This window comes from Abramis brama (assembly GCF_963993115.1).
Source record: "Abramis brama genome assembly, chromosome: 1".
Taxonomy (NCBI): domain Eukaryota; kingdom Metazoa; phylum Chordata; class Actinopteri; order Cypriniformes; family Leuciscidae; genus Abramis; species Abramis brama.
In genome coordinates, this window is record NC_139963.1 from 47,417,021 (window position 1) to 47,441,398 (window position 24,378).

Sequence of the window (24,378 nt, forward strand, 5' to 3'; positions counted from 1 at the left end):
AGGAAAACCAACCAAAGAATGGAAAGAGTGTGTCAGTGAAGGTGGTTGTGAATGTGTGTAGATGTGTGTTAGTTACAGGATCAGAGAATGACACCGTTCCTCTGTCATAGTCCAGATCAACTCTCACACGCTCAAGCTTCTGTTTAACAGGAAAACCAGACCCAGTCAGTCCGTACTGCACCCTCCATACATCAGAGTTACAGAAATCAGCTCTCTTCCTTTGGTTTGATGCTGTAGTTACTCCAAGACTCCACCATTCATTCTCTTTGACCTCCACATCCCAGCTGTGTGTTCCTGAGTTAAAACCCTCTGAACCCAGAACACAGTACAGAGAGTCAAATCTCTCTGGATTATCAGGAAGTGGTTGTTTCTTGTTCCAGCTGCATCTCACACTGGTCAGATCATCAGACAGGGCGAGAAGTGGATGAGCCAAGTTTAGATCCAGAATCACAGGAGCTGATGAGACACAATCAACAGATGCTTTTATGCTGATCTTCATATAATGATCAAGAGTGAATTGAACACAGATTATTATGAATTATGACAATCGTCCTATTGATCAAACACATCAGATTTTCACAAAGATTTTCCTCTGATCACTGTCAGTGTTTTTAGTTATTCACTTTTATTATCAGTGTTTAATGGCATCAGCAACAAACATTAAATGTGTGATTCAAACATTTGTGTCTCATATAAGAAACTTATATTTTGGAAAAGTTAAAATCACAAAATTCTGTTCAGCATCATCTGATGGTCTTCATTAAACTGGGTCTTAAAGCTACATTGTGTAGGATTTTCACCCATCTAGCGGTGAAATTGTGTATGAATACCAACTGAATATTACTTTCTAGCCCCTTCCATTCCGAGGGCGTTTTAAAGGTGAACTAAGTAACTTTTTTACCTTAACTGAACAGCTTCGGAGTCATTGGAATGGTTATATTACTTATTTCGGGTTGAATGGTGGTCGTTTCGCACCCCCCTGGTGCCTGTGAGCGGAAAATCCGCACTTGCAACTTTGAGCCGGCGGGCGCCGCATCAGGAAGTATTGCGTGATATCAGGTCTCGCGATGTAAACAATTTTTTTACGGCCAAAAGAAATCTGCTAAAATGCTGTCATTATTGCGCTCCCTCACGCTGTTCGAACCCGAATGAAGAAGACGTTTTAACGAATGTCCCGTCTGCTTTGATGTCGTTGATCTACTAGCCTCTGGTGTCTGAGAATCGCCAACAAATTTTTACAACAGTGTTGTCAAATATCTATTCTGAAGCTGTGGGGGGAGCTCTAGAGAGAAACCTGCGAGCAAAAAGCGAGAATACAGCAAAGAAATCCCGAAACTACTGAGCCCTGCTTTAACTCCTACGGTGGCTGTATTATTTCAAATCTGCTGGCAGTCGCGAGTAATCTCCCCCTCACATTTATCACGGTGCCACTGAGAGTAAAAACGCGAAAGGCGAAACTTGAATTTCCAGGTATGTCCCTCTTTGTCTAATGTATTTTCAAGATGGAGGCGCAACATGGCTTCTGCCATTCTAGCGACTCGCTCGTATGTATTCTAAATTGCAGATTATACACACGAGGATACTTAATTAGTTGGTTGAAGTGATTACACATTAATGAGAATGTATAATTTTGAAAGAACTAAATGTTTTTTGCTAAAAATCAACTTGAAATATTACACAGTGTAGCTTTAATGTGTGTGTATTTGTTTTAAATGTACTTTGTTTCTGTCTGTTGTGTTTGACTTTGTAATGTATAATATTTTTTATATTTTAAGTAACTGAAGCAGGTTCTGATAAACACATTATTTGAACAGACCCTCGTCATTGTTTCTGAAACATGAAAAAAATCAAGATACAAGAGGCACTTCTTCTAGAAACACTTTCAAAATGGATTCAGGATTCATGAAAAAAATAAATAGTACTATAAATTCCAATTTCCCTATCGTCCAGTCACTAAGACGTACGTCGTGGTGAATGGCGAATAGGAATCTCACTAGAGAGGACAGTCTACTTCGAGTGAAACTAAAACAAGCCAATACACATTGGGGTGCAATCATTTGCATCAGCTGTGCAGCCTCGCAGCGCGGGTATTTAACGAGCAGCTGGTGCGATTGCACTTCAGTTTTCTGCTTCGGAGCCAAGCACTTCGATGCTTCTACACAGAGTGATCAAAGAACAAGCTTTTCTGGACCTCTCCTTCCCGGTGCGGGTGTTACAACACAGCAGCGCGAGCAGATTTTTTATTTTCTCTCTCTCTCTCTTCTCTCTTCTCTTTTTCTCTGTCTTTTTTGTTTTGGTACTGAGCAAACAAAAAAGCTGTTATAACAGCTGGTAAGGTGCTCCATCAGAGCGCTAAAAAGCTGTTTTTACAGCTGGTAAGACCTGCCTGTGAGAGAGAGAGACAGCGCACAGACAGGTGCACATTCCTGTCTGTGTTCGCAGTGACTATTCCCCTGTGTGTTTCAGCACCAGTGAGAGCAGTCCCTAAAAGAGCTTACACAGATAGAACGCGGCTTTTTAAAAGATGACTTTCTATCTGTGTGTTTCTGGATGCGGTCGTTACCTGGGTTCACGGGATGGTCACAATCGCTGCCTCGTGTGTCTGGGCATTAAACACGCTGAGGCAGCTTTTGTGGATGAGTCATATACCCATTGTGGGAAGATGACCATCACGGAGCTGCGGTCGAGACTCACGTTCCTGCAAAGGGGCAGAGTCCCCGTGCCTCTGCCTCGATCCAAGTCAGACTTCTCCACGGATGACGACTCAGCACTGCTACCTCCTTCGGGTGTGCCAGATGATGGTCATGCTTTCACGGGCCGTCAACAGGGTCGGACTCGTGTGGAATCCTCCACCGTGTCCATAACCCTCGAGGTTGGACGATTGGTATCTCGGAGTGGCGCGCGCTGGTTCTCAGCAACCCACCCCAGTGCCTTTCTTCCCGGAAGTGCATGAGGAGCTTACGGGGACGTGGACGGCACCTTTTACTGCCAGAAACCGTTCCGGTGGCTCCTCCTCCCTCACCACCCTTGATGGCGGGGCGGCTAAGGGATACACGCGTATCCTGCCAGTGGAACGGGCCGTTAGTATATGAAACTGTGCCCTAACTCCACTTGGCGCGGAGAACCATGTCTTCCTTCCCGGCCTGTAAGTACTCGTCAGATTTAACCAGCAAGGCTTTACAAGGCCTGTGGGGAAGCTGCCTCTGCCGTGCATGACATGGCGTTGCTGCAGGCTCATCAGGCCAAGGCACCGAACAACCTGCACGAGGGTGGTCACGATCCCCAAGTTCTCCAGGAACTTTGCATTGTGACGGACCTCTCGCTTCGTGCAACGAAGGTGACCGTGCAGTCGATGGGTCGTGCGATGTCCATCTTGGTGGTCCAGGAAGCCATATCTGGCTGTGTCTGGCTGACATGAGGGAGACCAACAAGCTCCGGTTCCTTAACTCCCCCGTGTCTCAGACCGGCCTCTTCGGCAACGCGGTCGAGAACTTTGCCCACAGCTACTGCCTCCACTCCACCGCCTGTGGCTCCTCAGTCTGCTCGTCGCCGAGGGCGGCCCTCCCGCGCCGCAGCAGCAGCCTCCATCTAAACGGCGCCGTGGAGTCAGTCACAGGCAGGCCGTCCCGCCCGTCCAGGCCCCCGCCCAGAAGGGCGGCAAAGCCAGGAACAAGCGGCCCTAGGACAGGCGACTCAGAGATGGAAGGGACTGCTCTCCAGGAGACGATGACCGCATCGCTCTATCCCCCGGAAGAGGGCCAGGTGGAAAATCTTCATTTTCCTTTTGTTTTTGTTCCACCGCTGGCCCCAAAACCAGCGGTACCCAAATTTTCAATAAAAGAGCAGTTTCTTCCGTCTCTGGGTCCGAAGAGGGCCCGGAGAGCAGTGGGAGGAGAGAATCCTCACCACTCTCATCCATCTCTTCTATTGCCAGCAGGCAGCAGTGTGCAGTTCGAGAACGCAGCCAAGCCGCCTCCTGCACCTCCTGCCCCATGGAACCAGGTAAGTGTTGCTAAGCACACTACAGGCTGCCTCCCAGAGAGAGCCTCCCAAGCTGAGTCCCTGTGTTCCACCTCGCTGCACCACTCCGGGTACGCCTATGGTCCCTTTGTTCCCGCTTGCACAGTTTCTACGAGCCTGGTTAACGCTCCCCAGTACGTCTCGCTGGCTCATTTGGACCATCAGGCTCGGCTAAGCGATTCAGTTTGCCAGGCGTTCCCCCAAGTTTCGGGCCATCCACTCCACTACAATGAGAGCAGCCGATGCCCATGTCTTGCGCGCCGAGATCACAGTCCTACTGGCAAAGGACACAATAGAGCCGGTCCCTCCAGCCGATATGAGGTCAGGGCACTACAGTCCCTACTTCATTGTACCCAAGAAAGGTGGTGGGTTACAACCGATCTTGGACCTGCGAGTTTTGAATCGGAGCCTTCACAAGCTACTGTTCAAAATGCTCATGCAAAAACGCATTTTTGAATGCATCCTTCCCCAAGATTGGTTTGCAGCGATCGACTTGAAGGACGCATACTTTCATGTCTCGATTCTTCCTCGACACAGGCCGTTTCTACGCTTTGCGTTCGAGGGTCGAGCATATCAGTACAAGGTCCTGCCCTTCGGGCTGGCCCTGTCTCCCCGTGTCTTCACGAAAGTCACCGAGGGGGCCCTTGTTCCCATGAGAGAACAGGGCATTCGCATTCTCAACTATCTCGACGACTGGCTCATACTAGCACACTCTCGAGATAAGTTATGCGAACACATGGACCTCGTGCTCAGGCAACTCAGCCAGCTGGGCCTTCAGGTCAACTGGGAAAAGAGCAAACTCGCCCCTGTTCAGAGGATCTCTTTTCTCGGTATGGAGTTGTATTTGGTCGCACAGACATCGTGCCTCACAGAGCAACACGCTCAGTCTGTGCTGAACTGCTTGAACATGAACAGGCACCCCGGGGCCTCCGCAAAATATGCATTTCCTCCAGGGAGCCTACTTGCACAGACCTTGTGCAAAGTCAGGGAGGACGAGGAGCAGGTCCTTCTGGTGGCTCCCTATTGGCCCACCCGGACTTGGTTCCCAGAACTCATGCTCCTCGTGACAGTCCCTCCCTGGCCCATTCCTCTGAGGAAGGACCTTCTGACTCAGAGACGGGGCACCCTATGGCACCCGCGTCCGGACCTCTGGAAACTCCATGTCTGGTCCCTGGATGGGACGCGGAGGTTCTAGGTGACTTACCCCCAGAGGTACTTAACACCATCACTTCTGTGCAAGCGCCGTCTACGACACGTGCGTACGCCTTGAAGTGGAACCTGTTTGTCGAGTGGTGTTCCTCTCGTAGAGAGGACCCCCGAAGATGTTCGATAGGGTCAGTGCTTTCCTTCCTGCAGCAAGGGTTGGAGCGAAGGCTGTCTCCCTCCACCCTCAAAGTACATGCTGCCGCTATTTCTGCATATCATGACCACATAGATGGCAAAACAGTAGGAAAGCACGACCTGGTCGTCAGGTTCCTTAGGGGGGCGGGACGATTAAATCCTCCTCGTCCCCCCTCCATACCCTCTTGGGACCTTTTCCTGGTGCTTCAAGCACTTCAGGATGCTCCCTTTGAGCCTTTGCAATCAGCAGACTTAAAGCTTCTCTCCTTGAAGACTTTGCTGCTGATTGCACTGGCCTCGATCAAGAGGGTAGGGGACCTACAAGCATTTTCGGTCGACGAATCGTGCCTAGAGTTCGGGCTGGGTGACAACCATGTTGTACTGAGACCCTGGCCTGGCTATGTGCCCAAGGTTCCTACCACTCCCTTTAGAGATCAGGTAGTGAACCTGAAAGCACTGCCCCTGGAGGGGGCAGACCCAGCCCTGGCTTTGCTCTGTCCCGTTCGCGCTCTGCGTATGTACGTGGACAGAACTCAAAGCGTCAGTACCTCAGACCAGCTCTTTGTCTGTTACGGAGGCCAGCAGAAGGGAAAGTCTGTCACCAAGCAGAGGATGGCCCACTGGATAGTGGATGCCATCGCCTTGGCTTACCAAGCTCAAGGCGTGCCCTGCCCGCTCAGGTTGCATGCACACTTCACGAGAGGCGTTGCATCCTCCTGGGCGCTGGCACGTGGCTCCTCGCTAACAGATATCTGTAGAGCTGCGGGCTGGACGACACCTAACACGTTCGCTAGATTCTAAAGCCTACATGTAGAGCCCGTGTCCTCACCCTAAACGGGTAGAAGCACTGAGAGTTCCAGCTCTGTCGGCTTGCTGCATCCTACTGTGCACCCTTATTGCTCCAGAGTCAAAACATTTTGAGTCCTCCAAACACCCTCTGTCCGGACATGGCGGAGCGTCCGGGGAGAACCGGGTCAAGGCTGGGTCCCATATGTGTGACCCTACGGGGATCCCATATGTGTATATTTCCCACGGCTGCTCCTGAACGGAAGCCTGTGTCTTTCCCTTGGGCTAAGTCACCCACTATTCATATGCAGTACAACTCTCGGGTTAGTCCATAAGTCTATTCCTACATAACTCTCCTTAAGAATGTGGCTCCCGCAGCATTCCCCTCCCTCAGATCGGGCACGCTTCCCAGTGTTATCCAATAATCTCACTGTATGGGTTATCACAGAACAACAGTGACGGATACTCTCAGTGTAAGCCCTCTCCTATCGTCCTTCCAGGCAAGAAGGTGTGGAGGCTTACACAGAGCGCTGGATGGGGTGCAGCAGCTGTGGCGCTTTGGTAGGGATATCTATTCGCCGTTCACCACAACGTACGTCATAGTGACCGGACGATAGGGAACGTCTCGGGTTACATATGGTAACCCTCGTTCCCTGAGGGAGGGAACGGAGACGTACGTCCCGTCGCCACATCTGCTGCTACCCGCCAGGGCGACCAGCTCAGGCTCTTTTTTCAGGCTTGGCTCCTCAGCAAAAAACTGAAGTGCAATCGCACCAGTTGATCGTTAAATACCTGCGCTGCGAGGCTGCACAGCTGATGCAAATGATTGCATGCCAGTGTGTATTGGCTTGTTTTAGTTTAACTCGAAGTAGATTGGCCTCTCTAGCGAGATTCACCACGACTTTCTAAGTGCAATTCTTAAACAATTATTGATAAGTTCTCAAATATTGTGAAATTGTCTTGTGAAATATGTCCTTATGGAATATGTTGAGAAGTTTTGAAGTTCTGATTGTATGATCTTACTCACAAGGTTGGATTGTTTAATATAACATACACATGAATCATAAAATGGTAAATCTAACAATGTATTTCATAATATAAAGATGTGATTTTTAAGATAATTATTTTCAAAATTTGTAATTCTTCTTAATAAGTTTTGTTTTTAGAACAATCTTTAAAAAACAATCTTTAAAGTTCTTCTCAATGTTGTGAATCTGGACGCAGCTTTCTGACGAGATTATACAATTTTTTCAAATGTTAAATAATTTAAAATGTATAATGTTCTTCATGAACTTGAGAGACTTTCAATAGTCCCTCTAGTAACACATTATAATGGAAACTTTTTGAGGAACATGAAATGCATATTGAGGTTCCTTTAGTTCACAATAGGTTCAGTATTTTAGTCGGAAGAATCACAAACGGAGCCTCAATTTTTACACTGTTGAGTTTGTTCTGTACTTGAGTAGATGAAGAAAGGAGAATAATTCTCAAAAAATAGTTAATATTCATTATATACCAGAACTAGTATGATCTTGACTTGCTACAAACTGAAATAATCTGCTTTTGTGTCATGAAAACCCCATGCATGATTTCCAGTGTGTAACTGCACAGATCTTCTGCAGACTCACTGTTTTGGACGATGTCCTGCATCTTCTTCCAGACTCTGAACGGCAGGTTGCCCAAGTATCGTGACACATGAATCAAAGCTCCAGAAGCCATCTGTGGATCCAGCTGAGAGATCTGGACTCTGGAAGAACATTCAGGAGTCAGAACTGCAGTGGCTTTGGATCAGAACCAAAGAGACCAGAGACACCAGCAGATCACTCACCTTTCCATTGAGACTGGAAACTCCTGCAGAACAAGCACACCAATTATCATCAAGAACTCAATCATCAATCAATCAATCAATCAATCAATCAATCAATCCATCAATCCATCAATCAATCAGTGATGTGAAATCAGACCTTCATAAAGCAGACGTCATTGGCTTTTCATTCGAGGTTCTAAGCGGGCTGAGGCGAGCTGAGGCGATACTAAAATGTGACGTGAAATCACGGCAGACTGCTGATTGGTCAGAGAGAATCGTCACTATTCACTGCGTCATCATTGCATGCGCCAGACGCAGTATCCTGAATAAAAAACAGCAAAAACAAAAACAAAAACATCCAAAAACAGCATACACTCGATTTCCTCCATTGTCCTGTGTGTGTGGGTAGCGGGTGTGTCTCGCACGTCTCGCGTAAAAGATTAAGTCACGGCAAGTTTCCTGCGGCGTCGCTATGACGACCAGGTACTATTGTGGAGGTACTATCTGCAATGGAAAACGGAGCGAAAAGCGAGCCGAGCCGAGCTGAGTCGAGGCGAGGCGAGGCGAGTCGAGTCGAGTCGAGCTGGTACTGGTAATGGAAAAGCGCCAAAAGACACAACTGATTCTGGAGCAGCGTGAAGAGTGAGTTGGGAAATGTGGGTTAGTTAAATACAACTTTAACTTTCTGAAGTACTAGTTCTGTAGTAGTAGATGTTCTGTGTCTAGTGTGAAAATACACATGAATCTCATCAGTCTTCACAAAACAACACTGTTTTAAATGGTGTTTTATGAAGATTCATTCATATGTGATATAATTTGAAAGTATAACTAAACTTAAGATGTTAATTCATTATTTTAACAGAACATAACATATTTTCATTTAAAAAGACCTCACACAGCAAACCCCCCAGTTTTAAATTAGCAGGCCTGGTTTCACAGACAGGTTGTGAGATAATTAAGTGATTAACTGAGTAATGATTGAGCATTAGTGATAAACACCTTTTGTTTGATATCATCATTATGGTGATCAGTGTTTGCTTTAGTTCAGTGTGTTTTAAGTCACATTTGTTATGTCAAAAAGCCAAGAGAAAATGTGTCTGGGTTTTGTTAATTATGTTTTGAAAAGAATAATCGTCATGTAGAGATGCACTAACGGGTTGTTGGGTTCATGAATTTTAATCACATTGTCTGCGTTCGTCTAAATGAAAATGTGGAAGGTCAGTGCTAGCCAATAGGAGTAGTGCTGGTGCATTAGTCCCGCCCACTGCTAAATAACCAGCTGACACTGCGCTTGATCAACATTATACACAAACAGCTCTGTGTGTGTGTCTGTGTTTGTTTGTTGTGTATGTGGGTGTTGATCAGGTAACCTCTATGTTGTGAGAAACAATGTATCCCCACAAAGATGGCAATATCCAAAATCCTTGTCCTTGTGGGGACATTTTTTTTTTTGTCCCTATGAGGAAAACAGCTTATAAATCATACTAAGTGATGTTTTCTAAAATTAAAAAATGCAGAAAGTTTTCTATTATTGGTTTGATTAGGGGTACAGTTTGTTCATTATGAAAATTATTATGTTTAAGTCCCCATAAAACATGAAAACCCAACATGTGTGTGTGTGTGTGTGTGTGTGTGTGTTCCAAGCCAATATAGCAACATGGTATTATGTCAGACAAATCAGTTCAGCTGTTCTAATCAAACATGTAAATATGTCAAAAGAATCAATCCTCACCTTGATGTGTTGAACTGTTTTCTCAAACTCTCCTTTCATTTTTTCATTGTGTTTCAGTTTCTCTTGTAAGGACTTCAGTGCTGTATTGAGCTCCTCCTGGAATTTAAAGAGAAAATCTATAAGATACCAGAGATTTCTGTAATATGATTACAGATATTTTTGTGTAATACATAAGCTTAAAGGAATAGTTTACCCATTACATATTCTGTCATTAATTACTCACCCTGATGTCATTCCAAACCCGTAAAGGTGATGATACATGAGACAACTTTTTTCAGCAATGTTGTCGAGCGACTGTTGCTTGGGCACTTCCCCATTGAGAATGGGCAACAAATTTATATCTGGATTGTTTAGATCGGTCGTGGGACCTGTGTCTAACCTGTATCTCACCTGTGTCTCACCTGTGTCTCACTTGTATCTCAACTGGTTGCATGTTGATGGCAACATTGCTCAAAAAGCTGCCCCGTATATCATAACCATAAGAATTTTGTTCATCTTCGGAACACAAATGAAGATCTTTTTGATGAAATCTGAGAGATTTCTGTTCCTCCATAGACAGCTATACAACTACCAATTTGACGCTTCAAAAAGTTCATAAAGAGATCGTAAAACTAATCTATATGAATTGAGGGGTTTAGTCCAACATTTGGAGAGACTAAATTTCTTTATATCAGTGGTTCCAAACCTTGTGTACAGGAGACCTCTATTTTAACATGAAAAATCGTTAATGAAATGTGGTCTGAGTTTCACAAACAAAAAACATAGAGACTGAATGAAAATGTAAATCTACTGTCTGTCAGTAGGTGGAGCTTATGGAACAGCAGAAATATTATAATATATACAGTGGGGAGAACAACTATTTGATACACTGCCGATTTTGCAGGTTTTCCTACTTACAAAGCATGTAGAGGTCTGTAATTTTTATCATAGGTACACTTCAACTGTGAGAGACGGAATCTAAAACAAAAATCCAGAAAATCACATTGTATGATTTTTAAATAATTAATTTGCATTTTATTGCATGACATAAGTATTTGATCACCTACCAACCAGTAAGAATTCCGGCTCTCACAGACCTGTTAGTTTTTCTTTAAGAAGCCCTCCTGGTCTCCACTCATTACCTGTATTAACCCCCTGGGGTCGACGGTATCGCCGGCGATACCAGCTCGCTTTTTTTTTATCAGTGTAAAAGAGACTCATAAATACTCTGTTGACTTTGATTTTCCATAGGAGTTTCATACATCAATCGATCCTGTTAAGTGTGTATTATTTTTGTGTATACTCACAATAAAAACAAAGTGTTGTGCTTTTTGCCAAATAAAGAAAAATAAACACGAAGCGAGTTCTGCCTTCTCTCTGTCAGTTAAGTCCATTCTGAAACGCGTCCGAAAATGAACCATAATTCAGCGAATACTCAGTCAAACAATCACACAGGCATGAAGCTTGAATTCTCTTACTTCTCTTAAATGAAGTAATTTTTATAAAAAACAAATATTCTCAGTTTATGCAATCTGTATGAAAAGAGAGAGATGTCAGTCGTTCTCATCTCAGCTGATTATTTTTAATGTGACCCCGCCCACAGAGAGCGCGTGCTATTCAAATGCAAATGACTGAGGCAATCCACGCAAACCTGTGAACGCCCCCATATCAGCTCGAGAAAACACATCAAGCTTATTCAGATCATTGTACTTGTTTACACCGTCTCGCGGCGCTGTGAGGAATAATACTATCGTAACGATAATAATGGAAAATGTACCTCAGAAGTGCTGGTATTTCGAGGACAACGGATCCTGAGCTATGGAATACTGCAGTAAGTTTTTTTTTCATTCTCAAGTGAATCGCCGTACGTTTCTGTGTGTGAATGAATGAACGGCAGAGATGCGCGCTGTTTACCACAACTGGCAAAAAGACGGTTTAAATTTGAATTGCGTTTCTGTGTGTGAATGAATGTTTCGCTTTTAGCAAACTGTATTGCTTTAAAATTCGACTGAAATATGTTGAAATAAAATGTATTTGTATAAGCAACGTATTAAACTGCAAATTAACATTTATATTTCTTATAATAAAAACGAAAGACCTATATTACAGACATATGAAAGACAACATTTCGTTGATTAGTTTTGGATAGATTATACATTTTTACTGTAAAATATCTGCCACCTCAAATAAGCTTTTGTTTGCCAATTTCTGCTCATATGTTCTATATATATATATATATATATATATATATATATATATATATATATATATATATATATATATATATATATATATACAGTGAGGAAAATAAGTATTTGAACACCCTGCTATTTTGCAAGTTCTCCCACTTGGAAATCATGGAGGGGTCTGAAATTGTCATCGTAGGTGCATGTCCACTATGAGAGACATAATCTAAAAAAAAAAAATCCAGAAATCACAATATATGATTTTTTAACTATTTATTTGTATGATACAGCTGCAAATAAGTATTTGAACACCTGTCTATCAGCTAGAATTCTGACCCTCAAAGACCTGTTAGTCTGCCTTTAAAATGTCCACCTCCACTCTATTTATTTCCAAGGTTACTGTTGGTAATACACTAAGACGTCATGGTTTGAAATCATGTGGCACGGAAGGTTCCCCTGCTTAAACCAGTACATGTCAAGGCCCGTCTTAAGTTTGCCAATGACCATTTGGATGATCCAGAGGAGTCATGGGAGAAAGTCATGTGGTCAGATGAGACCAAAATAGAACTTTTTGGTCATAATTCCACTAAACGTGTTTGGAGGAAGAAGAATGATGAGTACCATCCCAAGAACACCATCCCTACTGTGAAGCATGGGGGTGGTAGCATCATGCTTTGGGTTTTTTTTTCTGCACATGGGACAGGGCGACTGCACTGTATTAAGGAGAGGATGACCGGGGCCATGTATTGCGAGATTTTGGGGAACAACCTCCTTCCCTCATTTAGAGCATTGAAGATGGGTCGAGGCTGGGTCTTCCAACATGACAATGACCCGAAGCACATAGCCAGGATAACCAAGGAGTGGCTCTGTAAGAAGCATATCAAGGTTCTGGCGTGGCCTAGCCAGTCTCCAGACCTAAACCCAATAGATAATCTTTGGAGGGAGCTCAGACTCCGTGTTTCTCAGCGACAGCCCAGAAACCTGACTGATCTAGAGAAGATCTGTGTGGAGGAGTGGGCCAAAATCCCTCCTGCAGTGTGTGCAAACCTGGTGAAAAACTACAGGAAACGTTTGACCTCTGTAATTGCAAACAAAGGCTACTGTACCAAATATTAACATTGATTTTCTCAGGTGTTCAAATACTTATTTGCAGCTGTATCATACAAATAAATAGTTAAAAAATCATACATTGTGATTTCTGGATTTTTTTTTTTTTTAGATTGTGTCTCTCACAGTGGACATGCACCCACGATGACAATTTCAGACCCCTCCATGATTTCTAAGTGGGAGAACTTGCAAAATAGCAGGGTGTTCAAATACTTATTTTCCTCACTGTATATATATATATACATACACATATATATATATATATATATATATATATATATATATATATATATATATATATAAATATATATATATATATATATATATATATATATATATATATAAATATATATATATATATATATATATAAATATATATATATATAAATATATATATATATATATATATATATATATATATATATATATAAATATATATATATATATATATATATATATATATATATAAATATATATATATATATATATATATATATATATATATATATATATATATATAATACTATTTTTGTCAAAAATAAAGTCATCAACTAAGATGTTTGCTGTTCCAATGTTGGCTTTATTCAAACTAATGAATACATATGATAAAATGTAGGCCTATAATCATTTTTTTACAAAGAAAGTGTACACTTGAAATATTGTTGAAATTGTAATTATGTTGTAATTGTAACCTTTTTAATAAAATAGCAAAACATATTTACAAGATAGATGTAAGCAAAATCTTAAATGGTCAATATAAGATTTTTCTAAATATATCTTTTGTCCTTGCATTCATTGTTGTGGCTCAGTCAGTGTCACACCTGAATGAATGGCTCATTATGCAAGTCATTACGCATAATGGGTGGGACATTGTATTCTCAGGTGTAAACCACTCCTCGTTCACGCCCCCCTCGCATATTGGCTTTCCAAGCAAAACCTGTCTTACACAGTTTAAATCAATGTATTGTTTTTTGTGAACGATAAAGCAAGACTATTTTCACATAATTTTGAAGCCAGAACTCGAAGCGACAACATCCATTAGTCAAAAGTCTTGTGGACACATATTTAGTATGAGTTTTGTGGTCTTATTTCAGCAACTTTCATTTTATTTTATTTTTCAATAACCACGCATAAACATTATTCTCTTAAAAATACAAACATCTACATACATGTTGCTCACATATTATGGTAGCCCTGTTTGTGCTATTTAGAGTGAATTTACACCTTTGCCATTAATATGTTTATAAATAACTGAAAAAAGCACAAATGTCAGGGCATGTCAAAACATCCCAAGGGCCCCAAAAACACCTTAGACCCCTGAGGGTTAACTGCACCTGTTTGAACTCGTTACCTGTATAAAAGACACCTGTCCACACACTCAATCAAACAGACTCCAACCTCTCCACAATGGCCAAGACCAGAGAGCTGTCTAAGGACATCAGGGATAAAATTGTAGACATGCACAAGGCTGGGCTACAGGACAATAGGCAAGCAGCTTGGTGAGAAGGCAACAACTGTTGGCGCAATTATTAGAAAATGGAAAAGATTTGAGATATTAGAAAATGGAAAAGAAAAGTTCAAGATGACGGTCAATCTCCCTCGGTCTGGGGCACCATCTTTGGGGATGCTTTTCTGCAAAGGGGACAGAACGACTGCACCGTATTGAGGGGAGGATGGATGGGGCCATGTATCGCAAGATCTTGGCCAACAACCTTCTTCCCTCAGTAAGAGCATTGAAGATGGGTCGTGGCTGGGTCTTCCAGCATGACAACGACCCGAAACACACAGCCAGGGCAACTAAAGAGTGGCTCTGTAAGAAGCATCTCAAGGTCCTGGAGTGGCCTGGCCAGTCTCCAGACCTGAACCCAATAGAAAATCTTTGGAGGGAGCTGAAAGTCCGTATTGCCCAGCGACAGCCCCAAAACCTGAAGGATCTGGAGAAGGTCTGTATGGAGGAGTGGGCCAAAATCCCTGCTGCAGTGTGTGCAAACCTGGTCAAGAACTACAGGAAACGTATGATCTCTGTAATTGCAAACAAAGGTTTCTGTACCAACTATTAAGTTCTGCTTTTCTGATGTATCAAATACTTATGTCATGCAATAAATTGCTAATTAATTACTTAAAAATCATACAATGTAATTTTCTGGATTTTTGTTTTAGATTCCATCACTCACAGTTGAAGAGTACCTATGATAAAAAATTACAGACTTCTACATGCTTTGTAAGTGGGAAAACCTGCAAAATCGGCAGTGTATCAAATACTTGTTCTCCCCACTGTATATAATATAATAGAAATATAATATAATATAATATAATTGCAGACATTCCCCGGTAACCTCTGTAAACAAAGCAGCTGCCCTGATAAACACATGATGGGAAGATGAAAAGAAAATGAATGAATGAATGAATGAATGAATGAATGAATGAATGAATGAATGAATGAATGAATGAATGAATGAATGAATTCAAAATGTCATCAAAACTTTTCTCAAGACAGTAAGTTCCCTTCAGAGATAAATCCATAGAATTCATTCATACTAAAATGTATATAATTTCCCTCGGCACTCTAGCCTGGGAAAACCCAGACTACTTCCGGCGAATTTTAATTCTCTCTCCAGGATAGTCTGGAGAAGAGCCCATTCAAACTCATTTCTGTGCCGCCGAAATCGCGGCACCAATCAGAAAAGTTTGGGGAGGGATTTACATGATGACGACAGCGCAGCGACGCTGAAGGAGATTTCATTACAAAGATGGATGCCGCCGTGGAACATCACTCGTTCGAATCATAGACAGTATATAAACGAATCAGTTATCACGTCTGTTTTGAGCGATTTAAACTTAGCGTTTTCGTTAAAACCGGAGCAAAGAACAACACTCGAAGCATACGTTATCTCCTTCATCGATCTGATTGGTTTTAAGACTATCCAATTGCGCCCAGAGGAATTTGAGCTACGTCGGTTGGTGACGCCCCTTTGGAAATGATTTGTCTACATAGCTTCGCCAGACCCTACACTCAGTTTCAACTGAGAAGGGTCTGGTTTTAACCAGGCTATCGGCACTCCGTTGTAAAGGTTGTAAAACCTCTCACTTCTTTCCGTAATTTTTTCAAACAAAACTAAAGCTACGCTGCATGTAAGCTGTTGCTTACTTTGCTTAATACTGGACATTATTTACTATGGGTTTTTAAATCCTGACAATAAAATACGATTTTAATGATGATTAAAATATTAAACCGTAATACTAATCGTCAGAAATTGCATCGTGGTTTATCGTCAAACTGGTAACCGTTTCATCCATAACCCTCAAACTAGAGTGAGCTTGGCAACCCCTCATAAACTGACCCCAAGGTTGGTAAACTATGCTTTATATGATAAACAGATTGAATTTAGGCCTTTATTAACATAAACATCAACTCACACATCAGTTGTGGTAAACAGAAGTTAAAGCATGTTCGCTTGACATGCGAGAACCAATGAGGTTCATTCTCATGTGTTACGCAGCACGTTTGAGCTTCAGCAAGAGGTTTATTCTCGCAGATCAAGTAGGATCGGTTGAGCGTATGTTTATGTTCGCTGATCAATGTTTATATGTGAATAAAAGCCTAAATGAAATCTTTTCATCATATAAAGCGATCAAGACTGAAAATGTTGGACTCAAACCAGGGCCGGAGTGGGACCACTTTTCAGCCCGGGAGTTTCAGGCCCAAGACCGGCCCTCTTTTTCCATGGTGGAATTCCAAATTAGCACTTTTTTCCAAATTGGATAAATGAAGCAACAATTCAGCTCTTACTATTGTGTAGTTTTATTAATACCATGGTTCAACAAATAATGTAAAGGTTAAATAATAATTCACTTAAGCTGAGAAGTTAACAAAAAATATTCCACTATTCCACAAGGATAGGTTGATAAATTAACAAAAGCAGAAAGAAAGAAAGAAAGAAAGAAAGAAAGAAAGAAAGAAAGAAAGAAAGAAAGAAAGAAAGAAAGAAAGAATTTGAAATGTATCCCACTCTTCCACAAAGAGGCATATTGAACTAATGTTTACAGTTTTATTTGTATTCAAAAATATTCAAAAATAATGCTTTTTTAATCAAAAACGTGATACCTACTCTCTAGGGCTGGGCGATATATCGTACGATATTGTTATGCGCACCTCGTCAGTAAAGCCGGTTCCTTGATTAGTAGTAAATCACCATCACCTGCTTTCAGATGGAGCGGCATTTACTACAAAGAGCCGTAGTTAACTGACAAGCTGAGCCATATCGCATTAATATCGCGGACGTATCGCCAGCGATAATTAATGCGATATGGCTCAGCTTGTCAGTTAACTACGGCTCTTTGTACACAGCAAAAACTCCAGTGTTAAATTAACACTCCTGGGAGAGTATATGAGTCCACTCAAGAGTGTTGAAGTTAATGAGATAATTAAGTGATTAATTGAGTGATGATTGAACATTATTGAAGACACCTGATGTTAACAAGCAGAATCACTGAAGGAGAAAATCACAAATTGTAAGCCACCGTTATGGCGATGATTGTTTGCTTTAGTTGGGCTCTTAACCCAATATGTTTACTTTAGATTTTGTTTGGCTGCTGTATCTGAGTTATAACCGCCAGTTGAACAAAGAAAAAAGTGATCTGATGGTGTTTGAACTTGATCACTGAACTCATTAAGATCCTTCTTTCTGACTTTGATTTATGTTGTTGATTACAGCATAACTGTGAATCTGCATAAATGCCCAGAATTTTAGATATAATAAAGGATTTCTTAAAAGTTGTTTTAAAAAATAAAATCTTTCTTTTAGGCACACACAGACATCAAGATTCAGTCAATGCATCTCAACAATGGTGACGAGCAGAATATTCATTTAGGAAAAGTAAATTACATAGACAATTCAGATCATAATTTATTCATACCGCAATGCATGATGGGAGCCATTAATGAGTTGTGATTGGTGGCAGCCACTGCAACATGCTTTATTATTGTCACCATTGTTGAGATTCACAGGCTGATTATTGATGTCTGTGTTTTAAATGACTTTATTTGAAAGTCTTTTGATCAGAACAATTTTTATTAAATATTTTGAATTATAAGTAAAGTACTGATAATCATAGGCTGAAGAATCACAAAACTGCTGCTAACAAGTTAAACCATCTCAATAAGTTTCTTTTTTCAGATCACAGCATGATTATGTCAAAACAAAACCAACACTGTCAGATCACATTTTAATATGCTCATTTAACTGTTATAAATCAATAACAGCAGACAAACAACAGTAAAAATTAAAGTAAACATATATGCTAAGGGTCAAGAGCCCAACTAAAGCAAACACCCATCACCACAATGGTAACTTACAATTTGTGATTTTCTCCTTCAGTGATTCTGCTTGTTAACATCAGGTGTCTTCAATAATGCTCAATAGTCACTTAATTAATCACTTAATTATCTCATTAACTTTAACTCTTGAGTGTTAATTTAACACTCATATTTTAACACTTTACACTCTTGAGTGTGGACTCATATACACTCCCAGCCCCAGGAGTGTTAATTTAACACCGCTCCATCTGAAAGCAGGTGATGGCGATTTACTACTAATCAAGGAACCGGCTTTACTGATGAGATGCGCATATCAATATCGTGTGATATATCGCCCAGCCCTACTACTCTCAGATAAATGAGGCCTATGATTAGTCAGATGCAAATAGAAATATAAAACCAGTCCTAATTGAAAGAAAACAAGTTGACAAAAAGATTGAATCCAATATTGGGTGATAATATAGCATAATGAGAGATTTATAAGCTATTTTTTGTAGGCTGGTCATTTTTGACCGGGCACACCACAAGTGTGACTATGTGCCATTTTGTACAAAATAAAAGTTTTTCAAAACAAATTTCCTGGTGAAAAATTAAAGTAGACTAGTGTGATCAACAGTGCCAATTTTTCATATTTTATATAATATTTACAAATTTGTTGAAGATTGAATCCAATATTTGGTGATTATATAGAATAACAAGTGATTTGTAAGCTATTTTTTGTAGGCCGGTCGGAACACAAAAGGTGTAATAGGGTTTTGAACACAACCTGAGGGTTAAATAACTTTAATTCATATTGTTTACTCTGGTATCCTCTCTACCTGTCCCTGTAGTCATCATGGCCTCCTCATTTTCAGCGGGGGACTGGCTTATCTGCTGCTCAGAAGCTACAAAAAAATTATTAAGAGGTCATTTTACTGCATACACAGATCAAGCTTGAGTTTTGTTATCAATATTAAATTGCATTATATTTGCAAAGTCTATGAATCGCCATGTATTGGGTGATACAAAAAGGCTAATATTGTAATTAAATTTATTATTAACGAATAAAATTATTAACGAATAATTACGTTGCAGCGTTGCTAATGCTAATCATTACTAGACCTATCTCTCTTTACCTGTTGCCACTTGTGTTTGTCCTCTTGAAAATAAATCTGTAAGCTTGGCACATTTGGCAGCATCCTCCTCCAATGCCTTTCTTTTTTTCAACCTGGCTTTTTCAGCCCCTCCTGGCCTCTTCCTCCCAGCCATCCTCCCTGACGCGTACCGTTACAGTAGGGCCGGCCCAGCTATCGTTTTGGAAAAGACGGGCTATGGACCCAACCAACTCTATGGGAGGGGAGAGCTCCCTCTCATGGTACAACCCATGCAGAGGCTGTGCGCTGCGGTATCAGAATGTGGAACGTCTGTAGCCTGATGTAATTAACGTGACAAATGTGAAAAAAATAAATAAAAATAATTCCTCGACCGGCCCAAAAGTGAAGCGGCCCACCGGGAATTCTTCCGATTACCCACCCCGGGCCTGATTCAAACCGTTAAATTCACATACACTGTTAAAAAAAAACTGTGAAATTTACGGTAAAAAAACGGCAGCTGTGGTTGCCAGTATTTTACCATAAAAAATAAGGTAGCAACCTTTTATGTTTTACGGGATTTAAATTTACGGGCAAAAAAACACAATGTAAAAAAAACCCTGTGAAATTTACGGTAAAAAACGTCAGCTTGGTTGCCAGTATTTTACCGTAAAAAATATGGTAGCAACCTTACTTTGAAAAAAACAAAACAAAACAAAAAACCCTTCAGCAGGATTTAAATGTGTGGTAAAAAAAAACATCAGCTGTGGTTCCCAGTAATTTACCATAAAAAATACAGTAGGAACCTTTTAGTTTTCACGGGACAACCGTTATACTACATAAACCGATAAATGTTATCATTAAATTTCACTAAAGTATTAAAGTCTGCTTTATATCTTTGTAATATACTGATAACCATCATAATAACACAAGTGGTAAAAAAGAAAAGCATAGGATGATTTAAGTATACCATTAGTTTTCCACAAACTGAGGCACATGTTAATATTAAGAAGGTGCACAGTGTCATACACACAAACACAAAACACCATCATGGTGACACACACATGACTCCAAATAATGCCATAAACATTCATTAAACAATATATGATGTAATATAAACCCCAAATGTATAAAACTGATAACAAAAACCAAGAAGAAACATAATTATTTAAATGAAATAGCATCAAATGTGAAGTGTCACACAGGGAATTCTGGGAATGTCCATTTAGAGAAACAACAAGAACAGAAAAAAGAAACGAGCAGAAACACAAGAACTACAACTGACTTCAGCCACAGCCTCAGATGAAATCAACTGAATATAAAAAACATTAAATCTGTGAAGATCTCAGCAGAGGAGGATTAAACAACACCACAAACAGCATTACCAGCTTCACTTATTACTAACCAGACTGACTTTATTTCTGTCAGACGTCTACAGTTCTGTTTGAGAATTAACAGAGGTTTAGATGTTGATGATTTATTGTTTCATTTGAAGTCACCATGATGGAGATCAGTGACTGCTTTAGTTGGGCTCTTGACCCTTGACTTTCTGACATTAGTTTTTCTCTGCCTGCTGTAATTCTGTGTTTATAAGACATGTTGATTATGGCTAGGAAATCAGAGAGAAAATGAATAATGTGATGTTAGTTGTGTATCAGTGATGGCAATCACCATGTTTGATTCACTGAGCTCTTATAGAGTCTTATCTTTGATTATATGTGTTATTAATTTTACATTATTGATTGTAGTAGCCCTATGATTCTACAGTATGTGATCCATTATTGCTGTGATAATCAGAAGAATTTTTAAAACATTGTGTACAATAAAGGTTTGAACTGCTGTATCTTTCAGACACACACAGACATCAAGAGTCAATGTATGAATCTCAACAATGGTGATGATAAAAGTGCAGTGCACTTGATGGAGCCTCCAATCAAAACTCATCAGTATCTCCCAGCATGCATTGCAGCAGGAATACATTATGCTGAATTGCCTTAGTATTTTCTTTTATTATTATATCTGCTTTTATTTTTGATGTTGTTTTTGTTGCAGCTTTTTAGTAGCTTGTTTTGTGATGTTCAGAGTTTTATCTGATTATTGTGTTGATTGTCACCGTTGTTGAGATTCATACGCTGAATCTTGATGTCTGTGTTGGTTTAAATCAAACAGTAGTTCAAAACCTTTTTTCTACACCATGTATTTTTTAAAGTTCTTCAGATTATCTGTTGCTTGCTGCTGGCTTACAGAGATATTATACTCAATAATATGAAATATTTATTTTTAATATTATAATTAATATTATCACTTTGCTCATAAAGGGAGAGATAAGACTCTTTATGAGATCAGTGAATCAGGCCACAACATGACAATTATGTCATCATTAACCTGCCATCATCACCTGGTCACATTTTCTCTCTGATTTTCATGCCATAACATTTGTGTTATTGTTTGTGTAACTGTTACCACACAGTTAAGGCAGTCAGAGTAAATCTAAAGTTAAAAAGTCAAGGGTCAAGAGCCCAACTAAAGCAAGCACTCATCTCCATAATGGTAACTTCAAACTTTATTATTTGCAATAAAACATCAATGTCTGAACCTCTGGTAATGCTCAATAATTAGATTACAGGAAACCACAGCTTGCAGGTTTTTATTTTTTATTTTTTATATAAAAGTTCAGTTCAATGTTCAATGCCATAAAACCTAAAATATTACTACCGTATTTTTTACGGTAAAGCACTTGCAAGCTGCTAGTTTTTTACCGTAAACTTTAGTTCAGTGCCGTAAAAGCAAAAAAAATTCTACCGTATTTTTTACGGTAAAGTACTGGCAAACACAGCTGCCAGTTTTTTTCCGTAATATTTCGATCACTGCCGTAAAACCTAAAATATTACTACCATATTTTTTAAGGTAAATCGCCTGCAACCAGCTGCCAGTTTTTTACCGTAAACTTTAGTTCAATGCCGTAAAACATAAATATTTATACCGTATTTTTTACGGTAAAGTACTGGCAACCAGCTGCCAGTTTTTCACCGTCATTTTTAGTTCGATGATGTAAAACTTTGTAAAATTAGTAAACATTTGCTACCGTATTTTTTACGGTAAGGTGCGGTAAATGCAACGGTAAGTTTTTTTTTTTACAGTGTACTTCCAAAATCCGTACATTTAACAGTATATTAATGTAAAATTACATGAAATGTCCCGTGAGAGCTATTACAGTTTTTCACCGTATATAGTAAGTGTACATACCGTTAAGGAATTAACATTTTTTTTCCGTTGCTTTTTTACAGTTTTTTACAGTTAAAATTACGAACATTTTTTACAGTGTAGATTAGTTTCAAGATCTCTATTAACTTTTTGAAGCGTCAGTGGTAGTTGCGTAGCTGTCAATGGAGGGACAAAAAAGATCTTCATTTGTGTTCTGAAGATGAACAAAAGTCTTACGGTTTGAAACGACATGAGGTTGAGTAATTAATAACAGAATTTTTATTTTTGGGTGAACTATCCCTTTAAGTGTTTATCCTTATATCAAAATCCGTCTTACCTTATATGATGAAACCACTTCACCGATGGGCCTGAATTTATGATTGTCGTGTTTCTGTGAATTAATACACACGACACACACAGGCTGTTTGTCCTCCAGACAGAAGAGTTTGAGTTTCTCACTGTGTAAACTGCAGATCTCCTCAGACCCTGATGAACGCCTCTCATTTCTCTCCTTCAGGAACGACTCACACAAGTTCTTTAACACAAGATTATTTGAAGGCTCATGTCTTGACAATCTCCTGCAGACAGGACACTCCTGAGTTTTCTTGGTTCTCCAGAACTGTTGAAGACACTCTTTACAGAAACTGTGACTACATGACAGAAGAACGGGAGCCTTGAAGATTTCTTGACACACTGGACAAGAAAAATCATCTTCAGATAGTGAAGCCATTTTCTCTGTTCGAGATCCAGCAATCTGAACTTTACTCTCACTTTGTGAATCAAGGTTTCAAAAAATAAAAACAAGAGTCACAAAGATCTGTTATCTGTTCAGAAACAAACGTTTCCAATCCTTCTTGAAAATTGTTCCTCTTAGTTCATTGATTTCTGATTCTTCATTGCTTTCAGTATGACAGAAAGGAGAAATAACAAGTCAGTCTCTGGTAAGTGTTGTAAGAGTGTGCAGTTACTGATAACATGGTTGTGTTTTATAATCTTTCCCTCACACACTGTCAAGTCAGTCAAGTCAAGTCATCTTCATTTATATAGCGCTTTTAACAATTTAAATTGTTTCAAAGCAGCTTTACAGAGATAAACGTATAATTTAAGGAAACAGACATTGTTTTGGCTTTATAGCGGTTCTGTTAACGTTAACCGTTAGGTTAATAAAGTTATTTTCCAGCTAAAGTTAGTTTTGATTGATTCGCTTCCGTCGCAACGATAATTTGTTATTAAATTAGGGGCTGCTAAGACGACACCATTCTCTCTACACAGACTTTAAACGTGAACCTGTGATATACATGCTCATTAAGAATTGGTTTTATGGTTATGTGCGTTTGAATATATGAGCGCAGGTTTGTAATTCCCTACAAACCAAGCCTAAACAAAGTACTGGTCTTTCCTTATAAATTTTTATACAGAATTTTATTTTATTTTGTCACTTCGGGGTAGGTATGCGAAACGAATTTTCCCGACAATGCTATATCTGTAGGGTGGTAAAGGGATCCTCCATAGAGAGAATGACATTCATATTCATATTAATTTTCTTGCAGGAATATATGCTTTTAAATGTTTCCAAACTCTTTGGGGAAAACTTGTGACTTTGAGTATGTGTATGTGTATGCGTCTGTGTATAAATAACAGAAAGGGGAAGTGAAACTAGACAAATTACTAGTTCTCAAAACCTTGTGATAAGTAATCACAAAATCAGAGTTTGCTTGTGCCAGTGACAGAGGGAAAAGGTTGGGGCTTTTGAACCAATTGAACCAATCATATTGAAGGTGACATGTTTGTCCTATTTGTTTTCTCGATTCTATAAAAACTGTTTAAAT

At 40.1% G+C, this 24,378-nt stretch overlaps 1 protein-coding gene across 1 annotated transcript in view; it reads right to left on the reverse strand.

Moving 5' to 3' along the window:
* LOC311079747 (zinc-binding protein A33-like) overlaps positions 1–23,461 on the reverse strand; it is a 270,005-nt gene extending 246,544 nt beyond the window's left edge. Inside the window, exons 1-2 of the mRNA XM_084109399.1 lie at positions 22,887–23,461; positions 9,687–9,782 (exon numbers count right to left, since the gene is read on the reverse strand). Coding sequence (XP_083965525.1) covers positions 9,687–9,782; positions 22,887–23,279 — 489 coding nt within the window. The 5' untranslated portion in view covers positions 23,280–23,461. The remainder of the gene's footprint in view (positions 1–9,686; positions 9,783–22,886) is intronic.
* Between the last annotated feature and the right edge of the window lie 917 nt (positions 23,462–24,378).